The 27,698-nt window shown below is 42.2% G+C and overlaps 1 protein-coding gene across 1 annotated transcript; it reads right to left on the bottom strand.

The window, feature by feature from the left end:
• Positions 1–1,734: 1,734 nt before the first annotated feature.
• On the bottom strand, positions 1,735–27,698 carry OLFML1 (olfactomedin like 1). The gene is made up of 3 exons (XM_017891655.1): positions 27,066–27,698; positions 24,683–24,971; positions 1,735–3,713 (listed from the first exon to the last, which is right to left on the bottom strand). Exons 1-3 carry the CDS (start codon positions 27,192–27,194, stop codon positions 2,923–2,925), a joined length of 1,209 nt encoding a protein of 402 aa, XP_017747144.1. The 5' UTR covers positions 27,195–27,698; the 3' UTR covers positions 1,735–2,922.

Here is a 27,698-nt window from a genome sequence, read left to right as displayed (position 1 = left end):
GAACCCGTTTTGGTTGTACTACTACTAGGCTGTGGTCCTGCCCAGGCCTGCAAGGACTGGCTGCTGTTAAGCTGTTTAAAATCCCTGTAGGCCTCAGATGGCAGCGACACCAGGGACTCTGGCATAGTCCCCAGCTCTGGCAGGAGTCACCACAGCTCTGGCCTTTAGTTTTCTACAGGCTGGAGTGTCAACAAACTCCATAGGATACAACTTTTTCAAACCAAATTTACCCTCGCGGTCTGAAATGACCAGTGGGCCCAGGGGACTTTTACATGTGAACAGAACCTAAGCCACCCTGGCAAATATGAGACGTGTGGTCACTGCAGGAACCTGGCCAGCAGCAGACCAAAGCACAGCCAGCAGGGGAAGGCTGGGGCCCACAAGAGTTGTGTTACAACAGGACACCCTTCAGTTCTCTTTCACTTCCTTAAAATAGCAGCAGAGAGGCTTTTGTAGACCGATGCTGCCACAGTTCACAAGAGTTCGTGGCTGTTTCCAAATCCCACACTTTAATGCCCTAGTGGACCCACTCCCTTATCTCAGCCTCCAGAAACTGCTAGCCTGTTCTTAAAACGATACAATCACCTTTTTAAGTGTTCTAAGTCACCGGCTCTGGAGCTTCTTTGCACTTTGGAACCACATTGCGGGAAGGGACTTTAAAAATACTGATGTCTCGATCCATCTCCAGAGGTTCTGATTTAATGGTCTTGGGGGTATGGCCATGGCATGAGGACTCTTAAAACTCCGCAGGTGATTCTTATGTGCAACAAAGTTTAAGAATCACTGATGTTGGTCATGTTGATGTCAGTCTTCGTTTAAATCCAACAAGACCCCAGAGCTAAAAAGTTCACCTGAAAGAAACCCCATTCCCAGGCCTGCATACTGACCTGCCCTGGCTCACAAGAAGCAAAGTGGTCCCTTAACAGGGGCTTCCTGGAGAAAATGTCTTGACCTAAAAGAGTGATTCGAGCCGCAGGGATTTAAGGTAGCTACCAAGGTGAGTTGTTAGGGGCAGATGTGCCCCACAGAGCTGTCAATCAAATCATATCCCAGATGGAATCTAGAAAGCACATTTCAGGCAACCTCTCCTCTGTGCCTCCAAAGGAACTATGGTTGCAGGACTCACTCCTATTGATAAATCTACCCCATTATCCTCTGTGAGGCAGCCTACATTGGTTATATCTGTGAAATAGGTGGGTAATAGGGCAGGTAATATCACATTTATTTTATTCATGCCTGTCTCATTCCACAAAGGATTTGGGCTCTCTATACCATTCTGTTAGAACTGTGGGTAATTACAGTGTATCCATGGACTGAGTAATTCCCTTTTGCCAAAGATCTACTCAAATGCTATGAAAAAAACATTTTCTCTTCACTGCCTATGGTCCCAGCCTGGGCTTGGCAAAGACAGGAAAACAGCTGCAAGCACACAAAGCAAACCTTCTCATGTGACCAACCTGGAAAGACAGAGGCCTCAGCACGTGACAGACTGGCACCACAGCCTGCACTTGTGACTTGAACTTAGCTGAATTGGATAAACACGTGGGAAACACTGAGGAAGCCCCTGTCAAGAGGCATGCTGCCCTCGGTGCCACAGGGCATGCCTGCTGTGGCAGAGTCCCTTGCCTGCTCTATGACTTCTGTCCAGATTCCAGAATATTTACTAAGGGCCTCAGTGTGTTGGAAATCATTCACAGTAAACCTAACACGAGCAGCACTCCCAGAAAGCTTTTATGCTTAGGCTACATGGGCAAATATAACCTGATGAGGTTATTTGCTTAGTGTCACTTTTATTGAATTTAAAGCAAAAAGAGAGAAACAGAGGACAGCAAGACAAGGGGAGGCTAGAGTTGGGGGTCCTCACTCTTAGACTGGTTTTCTGGAGGAATTATCATTTGAAAGGCCTATTGAAAGGTCTTGCACAGACATGAAAACTGGCTAAAGGGGCAGACTGTTATTTTTAGGCTGAAATGATGAACACATTCACTATAAGAGTAGGTGAACAAACATACATATTTGATGTTTCCTTGGGCGATGGAAAGACTGGAATTTGTATTTTCTAGCTGTATCTTTCACTTTGTAATTGTGTTACTCACCTAAACTCTAGAATGACAGCTGTAAAGACTTGTGCATGTTTCGCAAGGGTGAAATGAGAATTAAATGATGTGCAAACACTCTACACCTGGAAAGTGGTATTCAAATGTTAACATTTTCACTTTATTTTTACACCTACCTAGCTTAGTGGAAGGACAGGGCTAGGGGAAATAGAGGTTAGACCTCAATAAGAAATAGTACTTTAAGCCAGGTGTGGTGGCACATGCCTGTAATCCCAGGTACTTAGGAGGCTGAGGCAGGAGGATCTCTTGAGCTCTGGAGTTTGAGACCAGCCTGGGCAACATAGTGAGACCTTGTCTCAAAAAAAAAAAAAGAAAGAAAGAAAGAAATATTAATAGTACTTTAGTTGGGCAGTGAAAATAGGAGAATATCAATAGACATTTGAAAAAGAGGGAAAAGCTTCAGCAAAGGCCAGGGGAGAGAAAAGCCAGTGTTGAATATTAGGGGCTGGTATATAACTCTAATTGTGGGAGGGAAGAGGGCAGAGTTACAGTAAATGCTGGTGGGGAGTAAAAGAAAAGGCTTGAAGTAAGCTGTATCAGAATGTGGTCAGCCTTGAGAACCAGGAGGTTTGGGGGAGTAATGGACATTGTTGAAACTTTCCTAATGATATGCTCTTGCTCTCATCTAAGCTCTTGGAAGATACCTAAGGCAGTGACATCTGGGAAAGGATGCATATGTATTTCCACTTCTACACACTCTTCCTGTGTGTGATTAGAGGATGCTATATTGTGAAGGGGCTGTAGCCTCACTGTCCTGTAGAACAGTTGCCAAAGCCACAATGCTCTTTCTCCCAGCTGTAATGCATTACTTCAGAGGCAGCTTTCTCTTTGTCTGGAGCTTGTAAATGATTTGGTTTCCTTCATTCCAGGCATAGAGCTGCTTATCTCTGGGGTTGTAATGGATCGTGGAGTGACTTCTTGGTCTCTTGGGGAAGAACAAGTTGGGCAAGTCTTCCTCACTGATAGTGCCCAGTGGATCATAGACGCAGGTGATGCGATGAGGGCCCTGGCCCCCAGTACGGTAGACCACATAGAGAACCCCACACAAGAGGAATGAGGCTTCAGCATCCTGGCTTCTGCATGGGGTATCCCATGAATGCTCCACTCCCAGTGTGCCCGGCTCAATCTTTGTGAGAACCAAATGGCTATGAGTGCCTGGCCCGGAGTGGATGGCCCAGAGCCCATGCTCATCCACAGCCAGGTCAATGTAAGTTGAGGGGGAGTGCTGGTAAACCAGTGCTCGGCCTACCCCTCCTGGGAGCAGCATTCGATCTTCCACAGTCCTCTTCTGCAGGTTATATTTGATTATCTCATTAGAAGTCGCTTGGTTGTGAAAAAATAGAAAACCTTCATAGATCACTTGGCCTGTTCCCTGCCAGGAAAGTGTTAGGATTTGTTTCCGGGGAGCTGGCTTGGTGTTATCCTCCATGAATGCCCGTATGTTTGCAAATTCCCAAACAGTGTTGTTTCTGGATCCAATTAACAAGTACACCTTTGGAGAGTTATAGACAGCATCTTTCATCCAAGAGCCATGTGTGTCCATCATCTTCTTCACTATTTTCAGAGACTTTATGCTCATCAGCATGTTGTCACAGCCTGGCCAAACAGGAGAAAAAGGAGAGATTACTTTATAAACATGAGCTGTCTGCTTTCTGAAAGGCTCACTGTGCTTGGTAAATCTTGTTTCCTTTCAGGTTTAATACTGGTAGGGAATATTTTCAGTTCTACTGTGACATGACAGTCCTTAGAGGAAGGGTTTCCCTTGGAAAATCCTAGAGTGAAAATGCAACATAGGCATGCATTTTATTTCCTTAAGAAAAAGGGCATTTAAATCCCAGCAAGAAGCTAAGCCCATTCTTTCACTTCCTTATTTTCACAGATTGTTTTTTCCTTAGTGTCTATAATAGTTATTGTATATAGATCAACCACAATTCATTGTATGACTCAATGAAAGAATAAAGAAAGTCTCTGTTAAGAGACTTGCTATCCAGTTCTAAGAATCAGCATTTTATTCACTTCAGGATATTAACAGCTATTTGCTGTTTCACAGACCGTATTCACTGTCTAGAGCACTTGGGATTGACACAGTGAGAATGACTTAGGTGTGAAGACACTAATTCAGTTCCATTTACCACGATTTTATTGTACTGTGTACTTAGGTTACAATGTTTCCAGAATGGTTCTAAGTATGGAGGATAAAAAATATAATATCAACCCTACACCTCAAGGAGATTATCTCCTAGTGAAGGATTCTGACTCTTAACACGACTACAACATTATAAGAGCTCTATTTATTTATTCATGAATGTATGAATGAATGCATTTAGTTAGCAGACACCGGATACCTACAAGGAGCAAGATAATGAGCGAGGTATTATGAGCTGGGGTTATGAGCATAAATTGGGCATGGTTCTTTCCATTAAGTCCAGGACTAACTAGAATATAGGGAGTAAAGTGGAATTTTAAGAAGAATAGAGAAAGGAAATGTCGTTTGATGCAGGGAAGAATCTGTATTTGATTTGGTCCTTGAAGGATAAATGGAGTTGAATATTTAGAGAGGAGTGGAGAAGCATTCCAGACAGCAAACAAAACCACTTTCAGGAAAGTACTCTAAGATTAGGCAAAGAAGTGTAGAGTTTAGACCGATACAAGCTAATGTTTGATGTTGCTTCAAACTAGATATATAAAGCAAAGTACAGTTGACCCTCGAACATGAGCTTTAACTATGCAGATCTCATTAAAATGTGGGTGTTCTCCATTCTCTGCCAGCCCTGAGACAGCAAAGCCAACCCCGTCTTTTCTTCCTTCTCAGCCTACTCAGTGTGAAGAGGATGATGAGGATGAAGACCTTTAGGATGATCCACTTCCACTTAATGAACAGTAAATCTATTTTCTTTCCTTATGATTTTCTTACTGACATTTTCTTTTCTCTAGCTTACTTTATTTTTAGAATAAAGTCACAGTGCTCTTTCTCCCAGCTGTAATGCATTACTTCAGGGGCAGCTTTCTCTTTGTCTGGATTTGTAAATAAGAAAGGACCAGATTAACATTCACAATATGTGTTAATCGACGTTTATGTTATCAGTCAGTCTTCTGGTCAACAGTAGACTATCCATAGTTAAGTTTTGGAGGAATTAAAAGTTACACATAGGCTGGACACGGTGGCTCACACCTGTAATCCCAGCACTTTGAGAGGCTGAGATGGGCGGATCACAAGGTCAGGAGATTGAGACCATCCTGGCCAACAGGGTGAAACCCTGTCTCTACAAAAATTAGCTGGGTGTGATAGCGCGTGCTGGTAGTCCCAGCCACTTGGGAAGCTGAGGCAGGAGAATCGCTTGAACCCAGGAGGCGGAGGTTGTGGTGAGCCAAGATCATGCCACTGCACTCCAGCCTGGCAACAGAGCGAGACTCCATCTCAAAAAAAAAAAAAAAAAAAAAGTTACACATAAATTTTCAACACATAAGGGTCAGCACCCCTAGCAACCACATTATCCAAGGGTCAATTATAGTAGATCGAAGCCATCTCTATGCCTGGAACCTTAAGGGCCAGGCTAAGGAATTTGGATTTTATTCCATAGATGGAGAGATACTGAAGTTTTTGAGCAGGAGTGAAATAAAGGCTGTCAAGACTGTTCCACAAGGTTAAGCTAGAAGTCCTGTGTATGATGGACATTTGGAGTGAGACCAAAATCAGGGAAATCAATTAGTAGATTATTTCTTTAATCCAAGTGGGATGATAAATGATCTAAACTGGAAGAAAGGAGAAAAGTGAAGTAAAATGAAGGAGTTACAGTTTTCTAGCTCCTCAGTGCCACTTCAGGCTACTATTCTTCCCACCTACAGCAAAATCTCTTCCTTTTTAGTATTCATGCTTTGTGTCTCATGCTGTCAACTCCTTCCAGTCTAAATCATTGGCAGTTCTCCAGGACACTACCCTATATGCATGGAGCATGTCCACCTCTTCAATTCCATGGAAACTTACTTTTAAACCACATTAGCATCCTTCTCCAGTGTTATACTCTGAATCTCCCATTCCCAACAACTATTCCGTATCTGAAGTCGAAAACCCCAGTATCCTACTCACCATGGTTATTCTTCCATTCCTCACTCCTTTGCTCATGCCTTCCAGTCCCTTGGCCTCTACTTTCTCCCAGGTCATCAGCCCTCTCTTGACCTTGCTTTCTTTCCTATACAGCCTAAACCACTGTAATAGCTCTCTCACTGGCATTCTCACCCATCAACCCCTAGTTATGCCACAATATCCACCCAACAAAAGTCTCTGGCCCAGAATGAGTTCAAACATCTGCCTTGTCCTGGTGTTGAGTGTTGATGGAGGAGAAAATCTCACAGTCGTGTATATTGGTGCCACTAGACATAAGGGGTCTCCAGTGTCAACTGAGCCCCAAATACCATACTGGTCTTCATGGTTAGCGCACCATCTTCACATAATACTAATATCTTCCCTACCCCGCCCCACCCACCCTGCCCTGGCCAGTCCCTTCACCAACAGCAGATTCATTCCTTTGAAAAAACAAATACCATTAGACATGAACTGTTTACACTTCCTGTCTCCTCACTTATAAACTTTTCTTTAGTTGTTCCCCTGTTGCTACCCTCACACACATCTTAGAAGAAACTGTGTCATTTCTCCTGTCCAAGATGAATACATTCACTGGTACTGTGATCTCATCTTTTCCTGGCTTCCTGTAGACTTCCTTGATGAATTATCCCTTTTCTGTTATCTTTAATTTCTCCTTCATTACTAGATTCTTAGCTTTAGCTTATAAGTATCTAGCCTACATTAAAACAACAACAACAATTCACCTTCAACTAGGCACCTTTTTCTAGTTGCTTCATTATCTCTTTCCATCATTTTATAGCCAGCTTCTCCTACAGAATAGGCTATACTCTGTATCTACATCTTCACCTCCCATTCTTTTACTTCACCATAACTCCATATAAATTATTCTTTATAATGTTACCAGGAACCTCATAACTGAAAACTCAAATAGATATTTTATGTCCATATTTTACTTGATCTTCCTGGAGCATGGTCAATTCTTCCTCCTTGAAGATTGATGTGAATCAGGATAAAATCAGCTCTACTGGTCATTTCAAGAAAAGTCGGTCATCAGTTCTAATTTTGGACTTTTTTTTTTTTTTTTGGAGACAGCTTTTTACTCTATTAAACAGGCTAGAGTGCAGTGGCATGATTTTGGCTCACTGTAGCCTCAACCTCCTGAGCTCAAGCAATCCCCCCACCTCCTCCTCCTGAGTAACTAGTACTAAAGATGCACACCAACAGGCCCAGCTAATTTTGTTTATTTTTTGCAGCAATGAGGTCTACTATGTTGCCCAGGCTAGTCTCAAACTCTAGGACTCAAGTGGTCCTCCTGCCTCAGCCTCCCAAAGTGCTAGGATTACAGGCATGAGATACCACTCCCAGCCAATTGTGGACTTCTTGTTGAGACTGCCTTATCAGGCCATCTGTTGTGAGGTGAGCAATGTCATGGAAGCAGGGAGTGGTGGTCTTGCTAGGAGCGTGAGGAAACTTGCAGGTCTACCACAAATCCTGCTGAAGTTTCTATTATGGGTAGGAAAGAGTAGTCTTAATAAGAGCATAGGAATCCTGGGCCTCCCTCATTGACTTCTGGGTGTGAGGTGGTGGAATGATAGTTAGATAGTCTTTAAAGGACAACTGAGCACTCTGAGGAACTCCTTCAAATCCTTTGAAAGGCTTTGGTATAAGAAGCTGGATGTGGACCGGACACCGTGGCTCACACCTGTAAGCCCAGCACTTTGGAAGGCCGAGGCAGACAAATCACTTGATCTCAGGAGTTCAAGACCAGCCTGGGCAACAGAGTGAGACCCCATCCCTACAAAAAAATGCAATAATTAGCCGGGTGTGGTGGTGTGCACCTGTAGTCCCAGCTACTCAGGAGGCTGAAGTAGGAGGGTCATGTGAGCTCAGGAGGTAGAGGTTGCAGTGAGCTGAGATCATGCCACTGCATTCCAGCCTGAGTGAGAGAGCCAGACCCTGTCTCAAAAAAAAAAAAAAAAAAAAAAAAAGTTGGATGTGTCAGCAGGTTGTCATTTTCTTAATCAGTGCTTGGGTTCTTAAAGCCCACTGAAGGTCAACTGGAGTCAGAGGACAAGAAACAGAATGAAGGAAAGAAGACTGGACAGGAGGAAGACAGATGCACAGTGAGATGGGTCCCAGAGGTTCGGAGGTAAGCAAGTATGTTAGCAAACTGCTTGTTATATGCCAGCTGTGTGGGCAGCAGTCCTATCATGCTTTCCATATGACTATCCCACTTTCTCATCTCCCTGCAAGCCTCCATCATACCCTCGCATGGAGATCTTCCCACTTACTCCATGAGAAAGTAGAAGCAATCCTAAGAGAACTGCACCATCTCCTGCCTGGACTAATGTAGCAGCAGTCTCCTACATGGTGTTCATACCTCCATCCTTGCCTCCCATAGTCCAATTCCCACAGCAGCCAAAGGCATGCTTTTAAAATGTAAGTCACATCATGTCCTGTGTCTGCTTGAAACCCTCCATTGGCTTCTCATTTCACTCAGAGTGAAATGGATAAAGCTTCGGTCTTTACCTCCAAAGCCACATATAAGCTGTTCTCCTATTGCTTCTCTCTCTGTTCTCCCACTCCTTGTCCCCTACAACTTCTCCACCTTGTTCATTTTTTTCTACCACACTGACTTCTGCTATTTCTCAGATTGTACCAAACATACTCCTGCCTCAGGAACTTGGCACTTTTTGTTACCTCTGCTTGGAAACAAATATCTACATGGCTTCTTCCCTTGCTGCCTTTAGGCCTGTTCTCAAATGGTCCTTGATCATTTAGACCTTTTCCCATCACCCTATAAAAAAGGCAACCTCTTCTCCAGGTCTCCAGGGACTCCTTTACCCTAGATCATTTTTCTCCATAGTGCTTATTTTGTCTGACATATTATACATTTGTCATTAGCATATTATTGCTTGATTCCCCTCAATAAAATGTAAATGCCATGAGGGTATAAGCTTTGTCTTATCTGTTTCATTCACTACTGTATGTCTTGTTCCTAGAATAGCATCTGGCACATAGTAGTTCTGTATTTTCTGAATGAATAATGGATTTTCAACAACCAAATCCATCAAGAAACTGCTCCCGACCCTACATTCTCTGCCGTCTTTCTTGCGTCCTTTACTTTTGCAGTGGATCTCTTACCCTTTCACCTACTCAAGAACTTATCACCTGAGATTATCTTCCCTTTCCTGCCTCAGTAGTCTCTTCCTCCCTATTGGATCATTCAGTAAATCATCCATCCTGGAAAAACCTACTAGCGTGGCCCCATTTCTCTATTCCACTTTAATTAAAACTTCTTGAAAGAGGTGTTTCCTTACTTCCAATGATCCTCTAAGCCATTCTAATCAGACTTCAGTTCTCCACTGGTCTAAACTCCGCTGCCCATTTTTCTGAATCAGTTTCTGTCAAGGTCACCAACAGCCTCCATGTTGGCAAATCCAAGGGTCAATTCACAGGATTCATCCTTATCAACTTTACAGCCAAATGTGATTATTTGGTCAATACTTTCCCTCGAAACTCTTTCTCTTCCTGATTCTGGGATATCCCCCTCATGTTTGTCCTCCCATTTTTCTGGATTGTTTTTTATTGGTGTCCATTTCCAGTTTCTCCTCATCTTCCTCTTTTAAATACTCTATCCTCAGGCCTCCTCTTTTCTTTGTCTGCAATCACTTTCTAAGTCATTCCATTCTATCTCTGAGACCATGGAAGTTCTAAATAATGATGACTACCAACTTTATATCTTCAGCCCCTATCTGGATATCTACCTAGTCCCAAACCTATTTATCTACCTGCTTATTCAACGTCCCTACTTGGATATCTTCAAACTTAACCTGTCCAAAGCAGAACTCTTACTTTTATCCTCCAAACTCTCTTTCTCCCTGCTTTTTCCACTTCAGGCAAGATCCATAAACCAAGTTTCTTACTTAGAAATCCTTGATTTCTTTCCTTCTATTCTCCAGCACCAGCAAATCCTGAAAATATATCTTCTCTTTAAATTATAATGTTACATAAGGCCAGGAGCGGTGGCTCACGCCTATAATCCTAGCACTTTGGGAGGCCAAGTTGGGCAGATCACCTGAGGTCAGGAGTTCAAGGCCAGCCTGGCCAACATGGCAAAACCCTATCTCTACTTAAAATACAAAAATTAGCCAGGCATGGGGTGCATTCCTGTAATCACAGTTACTTGGAAGGCTAAGGCAGGAGAATTGCTTGAATCTGGGAGGCAGATGTTGCAGTAAGCCGAGATCGCGCCACTGCACTCCATCCTGGAGACAAAGCGAGACTCCGCCCAGAAAAAAAAAAAAAGAAAAGAAAAATTATAATGTTACATGAAAATACTCAAATATACATCTCACTTTCAACCTACTACCTCTTTTTTCCCTGAAATCCATTCATCATCACTTTTTGCCTAGACTACTACAATAGTCTCTACTTTGTCTCCCTGATTTTATTCTTACTTACCTATAATTAGTATGTTCTCCATAAAGCGGTATGAGTGATCTGTTTGAAAACATAAATTATGTGACTGGCCTGGCTAAACCCTTTCAATCATATTTAAAATAAAATCCTAAACCCTTACCTAAGGAATCTACATAACGTAGCCCCTGCCTTTCTCTGTGACTTTCCCTGATACCTTTCTCCCCTTGCTCACTGTGTTGTGATTACATTGGTTGTCTTCCATCCTCCCAGGATGTCAAGTGTGTTTCTGCCTCAGGGCTCCTGCACTTGCAATTTTCTGCCTGGAGTGCTCTTTTTCTTGATCTTCCCACAGTTAGCTCCTATTTAGCCTTCAAGTCTCACTTTCAATATTATGTCTTTAAGAGGCTTCCTGTGACCACACTATGTAAATATGTCCACCCAAAAATTATCTACTCTAGCCCGTTTCTTATTTCCTTAAGATTGCTTATCATATTCTTAATTATTTCGTCTGTTTTATTTACTAGCTCATCGTCCTTCTCTACCGCTCCCAGGCTTCTAGTCTCTGCTCCTTCATCTTCATGGATAGTGTTGTGTCCCAGTGCCTAACTCAGTGAGTTGGGGGTTCATAAATATCTGTTGAATGAATTTAAAAATAGTCTCATTTAAGCAGATATTATTCTAAAGTCTAAATATTACTGCACTTCCAGAGTTCTGACTGCAGGCCCATCTTAAGTAAATAATAATTTGTAAAGTACTTTAAAGCTTTTAAGATACTTTCAAACCCATTATTCCATTAAAAAATCTGACCCAAGGTTTTCATGAAGGGAATACATGACAGAAGTGGGGGTGGGAGCAACCCTAGCTGGGAAGAGCTGAGTCTCAGGAAGTCAGTCCTTTCAGTGGTCATGACATCACTGGCTGTTCCCAGGGACACAGTGGCCTTGCCTGGCTCACACTGTGGCCAGAGCTAGACTTGGAGGCAAGCTGTAGAAGTCTCTCAGCCGTCAGCTGCCCCCATGCTGCCCTGCTGACGTGGTTCATTAGCCTGAGGGGTTGCCTTCTTGTGGCCTCCGGGTCAACATTGTCCTGGGTCAGCCCGGGTTATAGGAAGCCAAAGTCCTGGGGAGTGTGGAGAAGTCTGGGACAACAGGGAACCTTATGCATTGCAGGAGCAGCTAACAGAAGGACCCCCTGACACACTGAGCTACTGGGGTCCATAGGCTGCATTGCAGAAGGATGGGGAATGATCTGCCCTGTTTACCAGGGCCACCCCTCCACCTGAGCCCGAAAGACTTTTCTTCAGTTTCCCAAGCCTAACCTGTCTCATGTGAAGCCTTTGCTCTTCCCTGATTCTATGCTGATTTACAGAGGATGAGTAAGGGTTTAAGCCTGTGAGTGACCATAGAGGACTTTTATGAGGTCAGAGGGAAGGTCTATTGGCTGTGAGAAAAGCCCAGAAGCTATTCCTATTAAGGAACAAGCACAAGGGCTAGAGAAGTTAATAAATATCCTACAAATATATCTGACATATAGTATGCTTGGTACTGTGCTAGACATTTTACATTAACTAATATAATTCTTTTTTTAAAGTTTTTAAACATTTTTTATTTGATTATTTTAGAGACAGGGTCTTGCTACGTTCACCAGGCTGGTCTCAAACTCCTGGCCTCAACCAATCCTCCTTGCCTTGGCCTCCCAAAGTGCTGGTATTACAGATGTGAGCTACCATGCCCAGCCCTATATAATTTTTTTTTTAACTTTTAAAATTTCTATTTTAATTGACAAATAATTATATATATTGGTGGGGGATACTATGATGTTTTAATATGTTTAAAATGTAGAACTCACAATTCTTATAATAAGCTTAAGTGGTAGGTGTTTCAATCCTCATTTTCCAAATGAGAAAACATTAAGGCCTATATAAATTACTTGGAAAGGTCACACAGCCATAAAGGGGGATGCGGTCCTCTGAGCTCAGTCTGAGCTGGGAGGCAGCCAGTCAGGACCCCTCCAGCCAGCCCCAAGGGCACAGTGATGTGTATGTATGCATGTGGAGGGAAAGGATGAATAGCATCTGGGTGTGCAGAAGGGTGGATGAGGGCAATGGGCTCTCTGGGACCTAGTCACAGACTAGGGGCCTTGACTAGGAAGCCCCCAGCCTTCCCATCCTTCTTGCCTGAAGAAAAGCCAACAGGCTTGCAGCCCAGCTATGGAGGGACTGTGTCTAAGAACAAGGCCTATTAATGTCTCTCCCATAATAAAATGTTCATTTAAAATACAGTAGAAATGACTGGGTACAGTGGCTCATGCCTGTAATCCCAGCACTTTGAGAGGCTGAGGTGGGAGGATCCCTTGAGTCCAGGAGTTCAAGACCAATGTGGGCAACATAGTGAGACCTCACTCCACAAAACATACAAAAATTAGTTGGGCTTGGTGGCACACTCCTGTAGTCCCAGCTACGTGGGAGGCTGAGGTTGGGAGGATCACTTGAGCCTGGGAGGTTGAGGCTGTAGTAAGCTGAGCGTGTATCGTTGTATTCTAGCCTGGGCAACAGAGGGAGACCCTGTCTCCAAACAAACAAACAAACAACAACAACAACAAAACAAAACAATAAATCAGTCAGTAAAATAAAATACAGCAGAAACCAACACAAACATGCTTATTTTACCCTCTTCTTTTCTAATGCAGAACCCTTGGAGAAGTAACACAAGAGTGGATATATGGTTTTGGTCAGGGAAACATAGTTCTGGAAAAAAAAAAAAAAACTCCCCCCATGTTCCTTCTGCTTCTCCTATTCCTTCCTTTGTAGATGAAACCCAGCATTTGGAGTCAGAGATGTGAGTGGTCTGAACTCAGCCTTTGGCTCTGTGTGTCTCCCCAAAAGTCCCTTTGTCAACCCAACCTTGTTTTTCCCAGCTGTAAAACAAGAGGTTTAGGTTGGATGCTCTCTATATGTAGTTTTCAGGGCTGATACTCTGTAGGTTTTATCAATTCCTTTTCTTTTGGAATTTGAGGATAATCTCCCTGCTGTGCTGCTCTTGAGAAGAGATAATTAGCAGGAAGAAAAGGTTGGGGAAGGATGGGAAATAAATTTGAAACCTTTGGGTCCAGCCAAGATGCAAATTTTTTTAACAGAGACAATGACATGCAGGGTTTCCTTGGCAAACCAGAGAATGAGAGTCTGGGTTTCCCCCTCAGGCAGAATTGCAGACAAGCAATTAGGATAAAATTTGGCGCAAGGCCTCACAGTACATTCATACACAAGTATTACTTATTTGAATCTTTTCATATAACTTGTAAATTCATACACAATTATCACTTACTTTAATCTTTTAAATACTTTTCCCCTGATTTAATAGCAACACTCTCCATATCTGGTGAGACGTATTACTTTATATGGGAGTCACTCAGTCTGAGTTAAGGATCAGAAACATTGGTCTGGCTGCTGGTGGAGAATGGCTTGGGGATGGGGAAGGACAGAGGGAAACCAGGTAATGAGTTTGTAAGTATGATCCAGATGAGAACTATTCAAATAGTGATGGATATAAGTAGTTAGAAAAAGGAGAGATCAGGTCTTAATAACGGATTCAATTGAGGGAACCTGTTGATACCAAATCAGACTCAAAAATGGGGTGATAGGGTACATGAGATAGCAGCAGAGAAGGAAAAACAGGTTGGCTTGGGAAGAGTGACGAATTCATTAAAGAGAAGAGAATTCTCTTAAAACCCTGAGTATTTTGACTGCTTCCTGAAATGCTCTTATAAAACGTGACTTTTTCAACCATCTGGATTGTATTCATGTTCATAAACATTTGTCAATACTAATCAGCTGATAGGTAGGATGTAGGCACTGAGATGACAAAGATGATGGCTTTCAGACTTGTAGTCAGATATAAAATATCTATAAAATTGTCAGCATGGACTTATTCTAAAAATTAGGGGTATTTCATGATTTTGCTCACGGAATAAGTTTCAGATATCTCAGCATAGCATGCAGAGTGCTTAATCAACTTCCTCTCTTGTCACTTCCTCATCACGCTAGTCACTAGTCACCAAACCTGCCATGGCTTCCCACAAGTTTTAGACTTTGCTCAGACTTCTCCTTAGCTCTCCTTTGCTAACTTGGGATACACCTGTTCATTATTCAAAACAAAATCCTCTGCTCCTGCAGAGCAGTTAGATGGTCATTCTCATCTGCTGAAAGCATTCTGTGTAACCCCTTCCAGGGCAGTTATTATGCTGAACTAGAATTGATTATTCACTTTGTTTCCTTGCAAGCACTTTAGACTCTATTTATCCTAAGTGCCTGGGACACAATATATATCTCCCTCAGTAGTCAATTTACTGCTTACTTTCCAAACTCAGAAGCCAGTTAGATTCAGATTATGCAGAGTTTGTCAGTTTCCAAACTTGCTATCCCACTTCATACTGTGCCAGCCTAGAAATCAAATAGATTAGCAGGTGATATTTCACTGAGTGCTTCAGTGGATGGGTAGTAGGAAAATAGGTACTGTATAAAATTCAGTGAGCCATGGGGCAATTTGGCATTGCAGAAGGGCTGTGAACCCAGGGTTAGGGCTTAAACAGGGCCTGGCATACAGTAAGTGCTTTACATGTTGGTTTTAGTGAATCACACAGAATCCTTTATTAAATCCATATCATAGGTTTTTCTAGCTTTCCAGCACTAAATTCAGAGTATTCCATGGCACCCTGTCCTGAACCCTAACAGCTTTATTGATAATAGCAATAAATTATGAAAAAGAAACAGACTTGACACATGGCTTTTCACATGCATAGATGTGTGTTGCCCAAAAACATCACGTTTAGAACTTCAATGGAGAGTGTGGAAGCTGCGAAGATGTGTGAGGTATGAGTGTGAGTCCAGCCTGGCTCCACCATGGGGTCCCTACAGCTGGATTCCAACACAGACAACATAGACAACTTCCTTACAATGCCTCCTTCTGGAAGAGGCCAAGTCTCCATAACCCCTTTCCTTAGTTTATTTTCCTCTATAGTGCTTATTATATTCTGTCTGCATATTATACATTTATCTGCTAACATATTTATCGTTTGGCCTCCCTCAAAAGAATGTCAGCTCTAAAAAATGAAAGAAAAATAAAGCAGGGGCTTTGTCTTATCTGTTTTTCTTTTCACAGATGCATGTCTTATCCTGGAATAGCATCTGGTACATATTATTACAATTTCTCCATTTTAATTATGAATATGGTAAATGGTCAATAGTTATAACCAGTCTCAACAAAACCTATTTGGAGGCCTGAATAATTTTTATGACTGTAAAGGGTTTCTGAACCTGAAAGTTTAAGAACTGTCCTAAAGCATCCAGGCTCGTCAACACTCACATAAAGCATGAAAATGGGCCATCCTCTGGGGAATTTATTTTTTTGAGACAGAGTCTTTCTCTGTCACCCAGGCTGGAGTGCAGTTGCATGATCAAGGTTCACTGCAGCCCAGACCTCCCAGCTACATTGTAGCTGGGACTACAGGCACATGCCACTATGCCTGGATAATTTGTGTGTTTTATAGAGATGGTGTCTGGCTTTGTTGCCTAGGCTGCGCTGGGGAATTGCTGATCAGTTTCCACTTTCCACCAATTATCTGACTGCAACAACATTGTAACCATTCCAAGGTTATAATTATGAACTTCTTGTTTTTATTTATTTCTCATTTAAAGACTGAGCTTATTTTTTGCATTGTGTATGTGTGTGTGTGTGTGTGTGTGTGTGTGTGTGTTTCCTGTAATATTCCAAACTGAAAAGGGTGGAAATACTCTCAATTTCTAGCTGTGGCAATACCATTCCCTTGTGTATAGTTAGAAGACACAAAGTCATTTTGTTGTTTCCCCATGGATTCTTCCTGTGAAGTGCATCTCATTTCATCCTATTCTTGTCATCCTTTCTCAACATGTGATGGTCTAGGGCCTGCTTCCTGAACCTGAACTTTGCAGCCGCCTTCTCGCTGGTTCTTTGGTGATACTTCTTCAAAACTGCTAATCATACCAATGCCTGACTCACTGCTTTCATGTAGATGTTTGCATATTTTAAAATCAGTCTTGATTGCTGCCTGTTTCCATGAACATTGAGATGAAAAGCCTTATATGGGTATAACTAGAGGTCATAGTAGTAGATGGGTGAGCTTCAGAGCCATACTTGGAACACCAAAGTGTTAAAGTGACCAGGCTAAGTTCCTAGTGACCTTGTGTGCTTCTGCTTTCTCTCTTAGACATCTGCCTCCGTCATGAGGCTGGGCCAGGTTAGCGTCATACAGGAGCAGGGGCCACACAGAGGGTAGCTCAGTCACCCCAGCTGAGGCCATCCTCACCCAGCTGTTCCTAGGCAATGTGCCACTGACTGCAGGTGCACAAGTGAGCCTACCCAGCCACCCTACGGACCCCTGAGAAATGATAAACGATTGTTGTCTGAACCCACTAAGTTTGGGCGTGGTTTGCTGTGTAGCATTATTGTGGCAGCAGATAACTGATACAGGATGTGGTGGAGATTGTGAGTAGACACAGAGGCAGAGATGGATCTAGTGTGTCTGGGGTGGTGCATACTCCTGTATGTGGCAGGAATGTGGGGAGAGGAGATGGGCTCTGTGGAACTCTCTAAGCCACAGTTTCTTCATCTGAAAAGGAGCTATAATAGTATCGACCTAGCAAGGTTGTTGTGGTCATCAGACAAGACATCAGATTGAAGGGCTGAATGCTATCTCTGGCAAATAGTTCCCTCCACTTTTGAATAAACGATTCTTTCAGGTCAGAAAAGATTGATCCCCTTCTCTGTTGCACGCACAATGATAGACTTAGGGAACACAGCATAAATGACTCAGGCATGCATGAGGTATAGTTTACGTTTTCAGAATAGCAGGTGAGATGGACAGAGCACCAGACAGATAGGGATAGGCAGCAGCGGCACAAGATGCTGAGGGATGCTCAAAGTTGCCATGTTCAATTGTTGGCTTCTTATCCACTTCTATGATAAAAGTAAGCACAACACATATAGTGGATACCATAGTCATAGTTTTTATTTAACTTGTAAATATTACTTTCATACTTAAACCAAAGAGAGCCAGGCTGGTGGGGGTCAGGTTGTAAAGGACTTTCTTTATATGTTATTTTGTGGGGGTTGCTTTACCCTGCGGGTTTTGGTTGCCATTGAAGGGGATAAAGCAGCGATGTGGTAACTCTGGCAAGATTACTCTGTGGCAATATAGGATAAGCCCGAGAACAGGGAGAAATGGGAGGCAGGAAGGTCAGCAAGGAGGCTTTCATAGGAATCAAGACTAGAGATGGTGAGAGAGCAGTGCAGGTGGAAAGAGTACACTTGAGAGAGATTCACAAGGAAAAATGTACTGGATATGGTGACCAGTCAGACAAGGGCCAAAGGGAAGATTTCTAGCCCAGGAAAGTGTGTGTGTGACTATTCTGTTAACTGAGCAAAAAGTGGGGAAAGCACGGGAATTTTATTGTTTAAAAGTCAATGAAGAAATGGCAGGGAACTAAAAAACAAGAGGGTAGGGAAAGAAAATTGGACCTTCTTGGCCAGAGTTTAAGAATCTAAAACCAATCTGTTTGTAAGTAGGAACCATCATCCAATAGTGACCAGGAAACTAACATGGTCTTCATACTGTGACCCATGATAAGATCAGAAACAGCTAGAACTTCTGGGCCCAGGCACCTACTCTCACAACAGAAGGCTCCTACCTCATGTGCCTCCCTGGCAGTCCTGGAGATGGCTTCACTGGGTTCAGCCTGTCTCTTCTGTGTCCCCTCAGTCTCCCCTACTCCCATTCTGCTCTGCACCTTGTGGCCAGAATGAACCTCCTCTGAGCCCCGATACTCCCATTCTTATCACTACTCTGCAGACAGCACAATGGAAGAGGTGAGTGTGTGCAGGACCCAGCCTGTCTGGGTCGAATTGCAGCTCTGCCATCTATCAGTTGTGTGACCTTGGACAAATGACTTATCCTCTCAGTGTCTTTGTTTCCTCATCTATAAAATGGGAGATAATATACAGTACATATCTCACAGGGTTATCGTGAGTATTGCATGACATAGTCCAGTGAGATATGTAAAATGCTTAAGGATTATGTGGTACATAATACACATTCAGTAATATTAATTGCCGTTGTTCACATTATTCTGATTCCCTACAGCTTGCAAGTGTCAACTAGTATAGCACAAAGGAGCTTAGCTCATGTCTGGTCCTTTCATCGCCTCTCTACAACTTCCTCCTTCACCTGAGCTCCATTGAACAACTTGCTCCGCAAACACACTGAGCCCAATTATGCTTGTGCTGCACCATGCTGTTTCATTTTCTTGAAATGCCCTTTACTTGATTCTCCACTTAATTAGCTTTTTTCCATGATTAAAACTCAGCTTGAGGGCTACTTTCAAGATTCCATAATCCCCCCTTCTACATGGCAACCCTGACCATATCTACTTAATGCCTGTCCCCTGTGCTTTTGTGACATCCTTTGCATCCCTCCATCAGAGCCATTATCACTCTGAATTTGTCTAGACAGCTTCTCCCCTTGGCCGTAAGCTTTTTGAGGACAAGAATGTTATCCTATCCAACATTCCATCTCTAATGCCTGGCACAATGCCAACATATTTCTAGAATTCAGTTGGACATTTGTTGAATAAATAAAACAACTAAGTTATAGCGAGAATGAGTGGATGTTCAGGGCACCTGGAGCCACAAGCTAATCCTCTGTGAGAATCCGTAGTGATGGGATTGGAGGTATCCTCATAGACTACAGGCCTTTCAGATGGATAAACAAAAGAAGTACTATGTACCTGGGTCTTTCTGAACCCAGCACAGTGATCCATGGGCGTGGCCTCTCCAAGGGAAAGCACAGGATAAGCTGTACTCTACACATACCTCCAATGTGGCTGTCCCCGTGAATGCAGAAATAGCTGGGTGCACGCAGTCACATGTACACACACGTGCGCACACACACACACGCACCTGTAATACACCTGCATTTATACTTTCAATCCCTTCTTTTGTGGTAAACACATCTGTTGCAAATTAGTTATACTTCTTTTAATATTTTGTTCCGCTCATGACAAACTAATGGACCTTGAGAGTTGGCTAACAGATACATTTTATTTGGTTAATAGCGGGGATTTTTGTTTAGTTGTTTTGCTTTTAATGGTTTTGAATATGGGTCATGCACACTTATAAAACCTAGATAGATCCCAGAGGCTTTAAATATGTTGCAACAGACTTTCTTATTTGAAACATGATCTAGCAAAAGATATGAGTTATTTATTTCAGCAGGGTGAAGGTTACTTGAGGTAACTTTCATGCACCCTTGCAATAAAAAGAACTGGACGACAACAGGAAATAAAATAAAATCTGCCATAATGGCTTATTTTGACTGCCTTGAGGATTTTTCTTCACAGACTATTTACAAGTTAAAAAGAGGTTAATACTTGTATCCACACAAGAATGCAGGCTGTGGAATCTTACAAAGAGTATCAGTTGGATAAATTCTTAATCTGGGTGTCTGAGGCAATGATTCTTTGTCATAAATTATAAAGTGCAATGCAAAATTTTATTTTAATAATAGTTATAGTTTCAAAGACTTGGAATAATTTTAAAAAATAAGTTAGACTATATTCAAACAGTGTTCACTTCTTTGCATCCTAAATTGTGTATGTCTATAAATGAGAGAAGAGAGAGAGGGAAGAGTGGGAAAGTGGGAGAGAGAGTTAAGATTCTAAGATTGTACCTATCCCCAAAATGTCCCTGAGTTGAAAACCTCATGTGAATGTCATTTGGGGATAATCTCTAAATAAAGGTTGAAGATTTGAGAACAGCTCTCTAGGGAATGGCTTAATTATAGAGCCATTTTATCTTATTATTCTCAGTACTTGGCCCTTAGTAGTTGCCTGAATAATATTCCTAAAATAAGTGAGAACCATTGAAATTAGTACTAGAATTTCCTGGAAGTCTCCTGAGATATAAGGTTAAATTTTCCAAGGAAGTTGCATCACCTATTCTGTAGGGGTTTACAAACTCTCTAAGACAATGCATACATATGAATGAAACCCTCTGAACTGACCTCTGGCAATACCTTCCTAGCCCATAATCCCACAGTTTTTGCCCACAGAAGGGTGCTAACTTGAGTCTTCAGGATTTTAGGGGAAGGTCTGTAACTGGCACAGTCTCTATAGGCCAAGGTTGGAAGACAGGAAGATCAGAGTCTTCCAGGAAGAAGGCAGGTACAGGTAATTAGTAGCACCAGCTGACCCTATCAAACTAAAGCATTGTAATAGGCAGAATTCTTAAACAGTCCCCAGGATTTTTACCCCCGGTGTATATGCCCAGTGTAATTCCTTTCCCTTGAGTGTGGGCAGGACCTGTGCGTGTATGACAGGACAGCACTCTATGATTGCATTACATTGTAAGACAAAGGTGAAGGAATTTTGCATATAAAAATAAGGTTCCAAATCAGTTGATTTTGAAGTTATCAACAGGAAATTATGGGTGGGCTGGCTGAATCACATAAAAGCCCTTAAAAAAGGGACTAGGCGCTTCCTAAAGAGAAGCACTCTCCATCTACTTGAAGGAGCAATAGATGTGTTATGCAGTGCCTATGGCAAGGAGAGGCTGTAGGAGCTGAGGATTCCAGCCCTACAAGTAGGAGCTGAGGGTTCCAGCCCTACAAGTACCAGCAGAGGACCCAGCTAAGCCATGCATGGACTCCTGACCCACATAAACTCTGAGGTAGTAAACGTGTATTGTTTTAAGATGCTAAACCTATGGTAATTCGTTGACAGCATGAGAACCGATATAGGCATAGTTACTAAAAGAAATGGCAAAAAAGCAGGAGTGTGCATAATATATACAATACAAAACAGTGCCTAACAGGGAAATAACTTGACCTTCCAAAGTCTACTCCTAGATAGAGAACCTCTAAAAATAGTAAATCAGAAGGGCACTAATCACACAGTTGTGCTTGTTTCTAGGTTTATCTTTCCCTAAACTAAGCTCTGTGGGGGACTCTGCCATCATTATTTCCTCTGTAAACAATTTCTGTGGCCTTCTCCATGGGAGGACATGACCTAGGCTCTGTGAATGCAGAAAAGAAGATGTCAGTATGTTTGTGGAATGACTGAGGAGTCAAACACATACAGACTTGTGTGGTCGGGTATGTGAGATGCTCCCTGAGAGGAATGAATGAAGTGCTCCAGGAGCACTGTAGGCCAATCTGCCTGGCAGCCCCCTCACCTCTATTCTCACCCTCATAGGTCTTCACAAAGAATTCACAGCATTTTTGAGTCATAAAGGATTGCTAGGAAAATATATATAAATATATATTAATCATATATATTTTAATATATACATATATACACACATACATAAATATATGTATATGTATATTTAAACTGCATTTGGGTAAGTTATGGGAGAAGAAGCTGGAGATCAACTTGCATCACTTTGTAAAGGGCCTTTCTTATGTAAAAGAAAGCTAGGAGATTTGAATGGATTTTTTTGTTGTTGATAATTGATGGTAAATGACAAAAATATGTTCCTCACAGAGGAGAATTATGATCTATTTTGTGTTGTGGAAAGTCTACATGACAGCAAGCAGACTGTGGGAGGCAAGAGAAGTGGTAAGGAAGCTAGAGCAGGATGCAGACGTGTCCTACTTGGTCCTCCATCCCTCCTGTGCAGCACAGGGCCCATCCAGTAGTGGGAGGCAAGAAGTATTGGCTGATTTACAAACCAACACAGCATCAAATGTGAGCTCCAGAGGCAACAGACATGGATGCAGCAATCTCTGATAGGTTCAGAAATGTTTTCATATACCACAGAGCTAGGAGAGGGGATATTTCAGAACTACAGTATCTGAGGGGCTGAGGATGGGGGTTGAAAAAGCAAGTCCAGTCTCAGGACCTCCACTGAGCTCTAGCTGGAATGGGAAGGGGTAATCTCAACACCTGGTAGGCTGAGAGTGTCCAGGGACCAGGGACAGCTCAGGAATACAATTCAGCACAACTATTCAGACTTAGGGTCCTGCCTGACCCTCCAGTGTGAAAGTTCACACACATTCTAGATTAGGCCACATTAGCACCCAGTCCTCTCCATGAGCATTCTAGGAAGCCCCTGTTCATCTCTGTTGGCCCATTTCCTTCCCTCACTCTGTGCTTACCCCCAGCTTCTCCCTCTTTGAGGATGATTCATCTCAGGACAATGTCAGGGCCAAAAAGGATTGCTCACTTGACCTATTGCTTCATATTATAGGCAAGGCACCCTCCTCTCTTCTGACTCAGAGATAAGATGTTTTTTTTGTTGTTTTTTTGTTTTTTTTTCCCCCCAAAGCCTGACTAAGCCCTCTGCCTGTGTTGACAATCCCTACATCCATTCATTTATTTATTTTTAATTGTTTAATTACTTACTGAAAACTATTTATTGAATAGATCCCATTCTAGGCACTGGAGACACAGCATTGAACATGAAACTGGGGTTCCAAGTTCTCATAGAGCTGACATTACAGGTAGGGAGGTAGGAAATAAGCTGTGAGCCAATAAATGAACTAAACAGTTTCAAAATTATAAATGGTCTAAAAAAATCATACAGTAATAAGTGCTCCCAAACTCCTTTTGAGTTTTCCATTTCAATATATTTCATACCAGCCATTCGATGACCTAAGCCCAAAACCTGGGAAACATCCTAGACTCATCTCACTCATCCTTTACTTTTAATTAGCAGTCAGAAAGCCATGTGGATTCTAACTCTCAATGGCTCTCAAATCCACCTGTTCTCTGTCCCATGACACTTAATGCCAACACTCTCACTTGTTGCCCAAATTATTTCAGCATTCCCTGACTGGTCTCCTCTCTCTAGTTTTACCCTCTTCCTTTGTATCATGCCCTTGTTTAATATTGCTCAATAGTTCTCTGTAGTTTCTCCAGTGAGCTTCAACTTCCTTCATCTAGCATGCAAGGTCTCTCATTAACTAGGTCCTGCTGAGCTCTTCAACCTAGTTTTCCTACTGTCACCTCTCTAAAAAGCTTTCACTCAGCCATATTTGTGGGTCTACATGTCAAGGTGCTACAGTACCCTCATGCCTTTGGTATATTGTGCCCTGACTTGAAGTACCCTCTGCTCATTCTTTTCTAACTTCTTTGTTCAAAACTCAGACCAAGTGTCACCTCATTTAGGAAGACTCTTTTCCTTATAGTGATCATGAATTTCTTAGAAGGATTACATTGAGAAGGTACGTGAAACTTTTAGTACAATGATGGCACTCAGCTTATATGTCATTTTCCTGATGGAGGTTCTTGAACTGGAACAGATGTAATTAGCATGTAAATAAAGTCTTCCTATTTGTAATGAAAACATCTCAGAATACAAACCCGGAGGTGGGAGATTTGTCTCCCTCATTGTTTTAATGAAATAGACTCATGCACAGAAAATTTTTCTTTGTCATTTGTGTGTTTATTGCCTGATACTGTTTATTATAATTTGAGCTGCTACACATTATTCTTAATGGCCAGGAAGTGATTCTGATGGATCACAAGATTAGACCACATCCCATGCCTATCACCATCTCAGACAGCACACACAGTAGTAATTCACTGCAGTTCCCAGCCCTGAGGGTTGGCTGTTGCCATTTCCAATTTAAGACTGTTTCTTGGTACATTTGCAGATACTATCTACACCCTGGGTACTGGATGTAGAATCCACCAAACTGCCACTTTCCCTGAAAAAATCTGGGACCACACATCTCCACCAAACCAAGGTTTATCAGGAGGTGGTCTCCTTGGGCTGACCTTTGGCACTATAGTCTTGACCTTCTATGGAGTCTTTAGGCACTCTGTGTGAAAGAAAGAGTGGCTTTCTGAGAATAGATTTCCCTTTGGACACCTGTTCTCTTTATACCTTTCTCTCTCAGCAATGCACACAAAAGCACACCTCCAGCTCTTACTCTCATTACTCTATGATGCTCCCTGACTGCTCTGAGTCTGTGTGTTTCTGAGCATGATAGTCCCTAGAAGGGCTAGGAAAAGATGCAGTATTCTTACTTGCATTCAGCAGAGTCCGGATCTTTTTCTCTTCTTCAGCTTCTTGGAGCAACATTTCTGCCAGTGTCTTGTCCTCTGATTCTATGCACTCGTCAGCTTCTCGAAGGTATTGTATGTAGTCAATCTCCCGTTGGGCACGTTCAACTCTCAGTGCCAAGTTACCCACTGCACTCTTGTACTCACTTGTGTAGGTCTGACATCTTCCCAGCATGACAGATATATTTTTTGAGAACTCTTGGAATTCTTGAATGTATGCCCTTGTTGCTTGGGTACATTTTTCCAGCCCTTGCTTCAGTCAGAAAATAAATTTGCAAATTATTGCTTGTTATTTAAATTACCCAAATAATGTAAATAGCTATCATTTATAGAAAAGGATTAGAAAATTACACATAATCAAATAGGGGAAAAATTGAAATCACCCCTAATTCCTAAATTCAAAGGTACTATTGATACTTCAGTATATCAGTTTTAAAAGTTTTCCCGAGCATTTAGTCATACATATGTAAATATATATTTTTAAAATGTGATTTTACTATATGTTTTGTATCATCTTTTTCATCTGTAGATATATTGTGAACATACTTAGATACCAATTAATGTATATCTATACCATAACTTTAATGAGTGCATTCCATTGAGTTGATATCCTGTTATTTATTCTTAGACTCTTTTTGATGTATATTTACATAGTTTTAAATTTTTTGTCATTCGATCAGTGCTGAGGATAAAAAACATTTGTATTTACATCTTCATCAGATTATTTTAAGGAAAAAAAACTTTGTATTTACATCTTCATCAGATTATTTTAAGACAGATTTCCAGAATATCCATCCCTAGCACTTGGCACAGGGTCAAGCACATAATAATACTCAATAAATATTTGCTGAACAAAAGAATAAATGAATGGGAATGGGATTGCTTGGTCAAAGAGAATGTCGACCTAAAGCTCATTTGCCATAGTTTATCAAAATGCTGTCCACAAATGTAAAAATGTATGCTCCAAACAGCAATATGTAAGGCTGTTTATTTTGAAGGGAGAAAGACAGAAAGACCCAAAATACTTTCCTGAATCCCTACCCTCTTTTTTCCTACCCTTCTGACACTGGCTTCTCAGGCTGGGAATGCTATCACTGTGTTAAGTGTCTGCGTTGGCTAACAGTGACTGCCACCTGCAACTTAGCTTCACCTCAGGTCAGGACTGGGGTGGGAAGATCTTGTCTTTTTCAAATCCACATTCATAACTATAAAAGGATTAGTCTGTACTTTATACCCTTGACAAGTTCTTAAGGTATTGAAAGACAATTTGCAGGGATTTGGCTGGCTTTACTCCCAAGGCAAGTCGGTGCTAAATGCAGAGGGATCCTGGGTGAGCATCATTCTGGCACTTCTAAGGAGGTGAGGCTCAGGAGGGAGCAAGTGAAGAAGCACAAGAGGCTGCTCATCTGGGAACACTTCATCCACTGCCTCCAGGCCTCAGCCTGTTGGCTGGACGCCCTTAGGAAATGTGTTCGGCTTGCTGTGTGGAATTACTTTACCCTGACTGTAACTAGAAGAACACGTAATTTGGACATGAAGATTTTTCAGGAAAATGTAGAAAATAATTATTAGCAATAAGAGTGTCTTTGAAAGAAGATAAATAATTTATCAGTTTAGCTTGGTACAAAAGCAAGTCATTAAGTATGAATAGTCAGTGCCAGGGTGTGGCAAAGGCTAGGGTGGAGGGTTACATTTGTCCCTGGGAGCCTGTCCAGGCCGCCAAAATGTTGGGTTTTGCACATTTTAATGAGGTGGCAGCCTGAATGCTTTCTTTCTGTTTAACTTGGCCAAAATCTGCTCATTTCTAAATCTAAATCCAGTTCAGCAAAAGAAACTAAGACTTCTCAATACATCAATATCATGACTTTTTACAGTGACCTAATGGTTTATCATAGAAGACAAAAGAAAAGCTGAAATTCATTATCAGCCTGAAACACTAAACATGAAGAAAAGTGACCAACATTTTAAGTTTCATATTTTAAAAAATGAACTATGGTGAATAACAACATTTTAGATACATACCATTATGCCAGGCAGTATTTTAGCTATGGATTAAATCTTCAGAATAGCATTACAATATAAATTCTACTATTATCCCCATTTTACAGATGAGACAAACTGCCAAATCAGAGCACACAGTGCAACTGTGCTCAAGGTCTGGGAGTGGTACACTGGACTCTGGAGTTGGGCTCTAAACAGCTAGATTATGAGCATTTTGAAGTGTAACTTTGGCAATGTGTCATTTGCTATCTGGGAAAAATACAACCCAGTAGATAGAGAAACATGGGTAAAATAAGGTATTTCTGGGAGGCCTGTTCCTTGTCCAAGGTGTACAGATGCCACTTACCTCCAAGACTCGAAAGCGCTGGTAGATGTAATGCACCATTGCTGGGTCCTGGGCACACTGCGGCGGGGGCAGAAAAGCTGCAAGGAACAGAACGAGCAATGCAGAAGCTCCTCGAAGGGCCACCATCATCCTGCAAAATACCAAGCAGGGTAATCTCTTACGCTGTGGCTCTCTCAAAGAAGTCTCAAGGGTTCCAGTGGTGGTCTCCTGCTTTCTATCCACTGCTGTGGCAAATCCTCTAAAAACAGCGTTTTGCACAGCAGAGAGCAAAGTCCGCTTGTTATTCCACCCGATGCATGAGCTCAGTTTGCCAGCTAGTGATCAAGTCCAACTGTTGGTAAGTTGGTCCCTGAGGCCTTGCAGACTGGCTTGTGGCAGAGAGCTCCCTGGGTCCAGCATCTGTTGCCTTCACCCTTGACACATGCGGACCCTCCCCAGGCTAGTGGTTGCACGCCGCTTCCAGGCTTAATTGTGTGTGCGTTGGGGTGGGAGGTGAAGATGGCTTCCCCCCTATTCCCTCGCCCTAGCTATTTCCTTTTTACTTTTGCTTTCCTCCTCCCTAGTGAATTCTGCAGTCCAATCACAGGCCTTTCCCAACACAAACCACCCCCAACTTTTCAAAGTTGGAATCTC

Source organism: Rhinopithecus bieti, unplaced genomic scaffold (genome assembly GCF_001698545.2).
Source record: "Rhinopithecus bieti isolate Rb0 unplaced genomic scaffold, ASM169854v2 scaffold_21601, whole genome shotgun sequence".
Classification (NCBI taxonomy): domain Eukaryota; kingdom Metazoa; phylum Chordata; class Mammalia; order Primates; family Cercopithecidae; genus Rhinopithecus; species Rhinopithecus bieti.
This window is presented reverse-complemented; position numbering and strand designations above follow the sequence as displayed.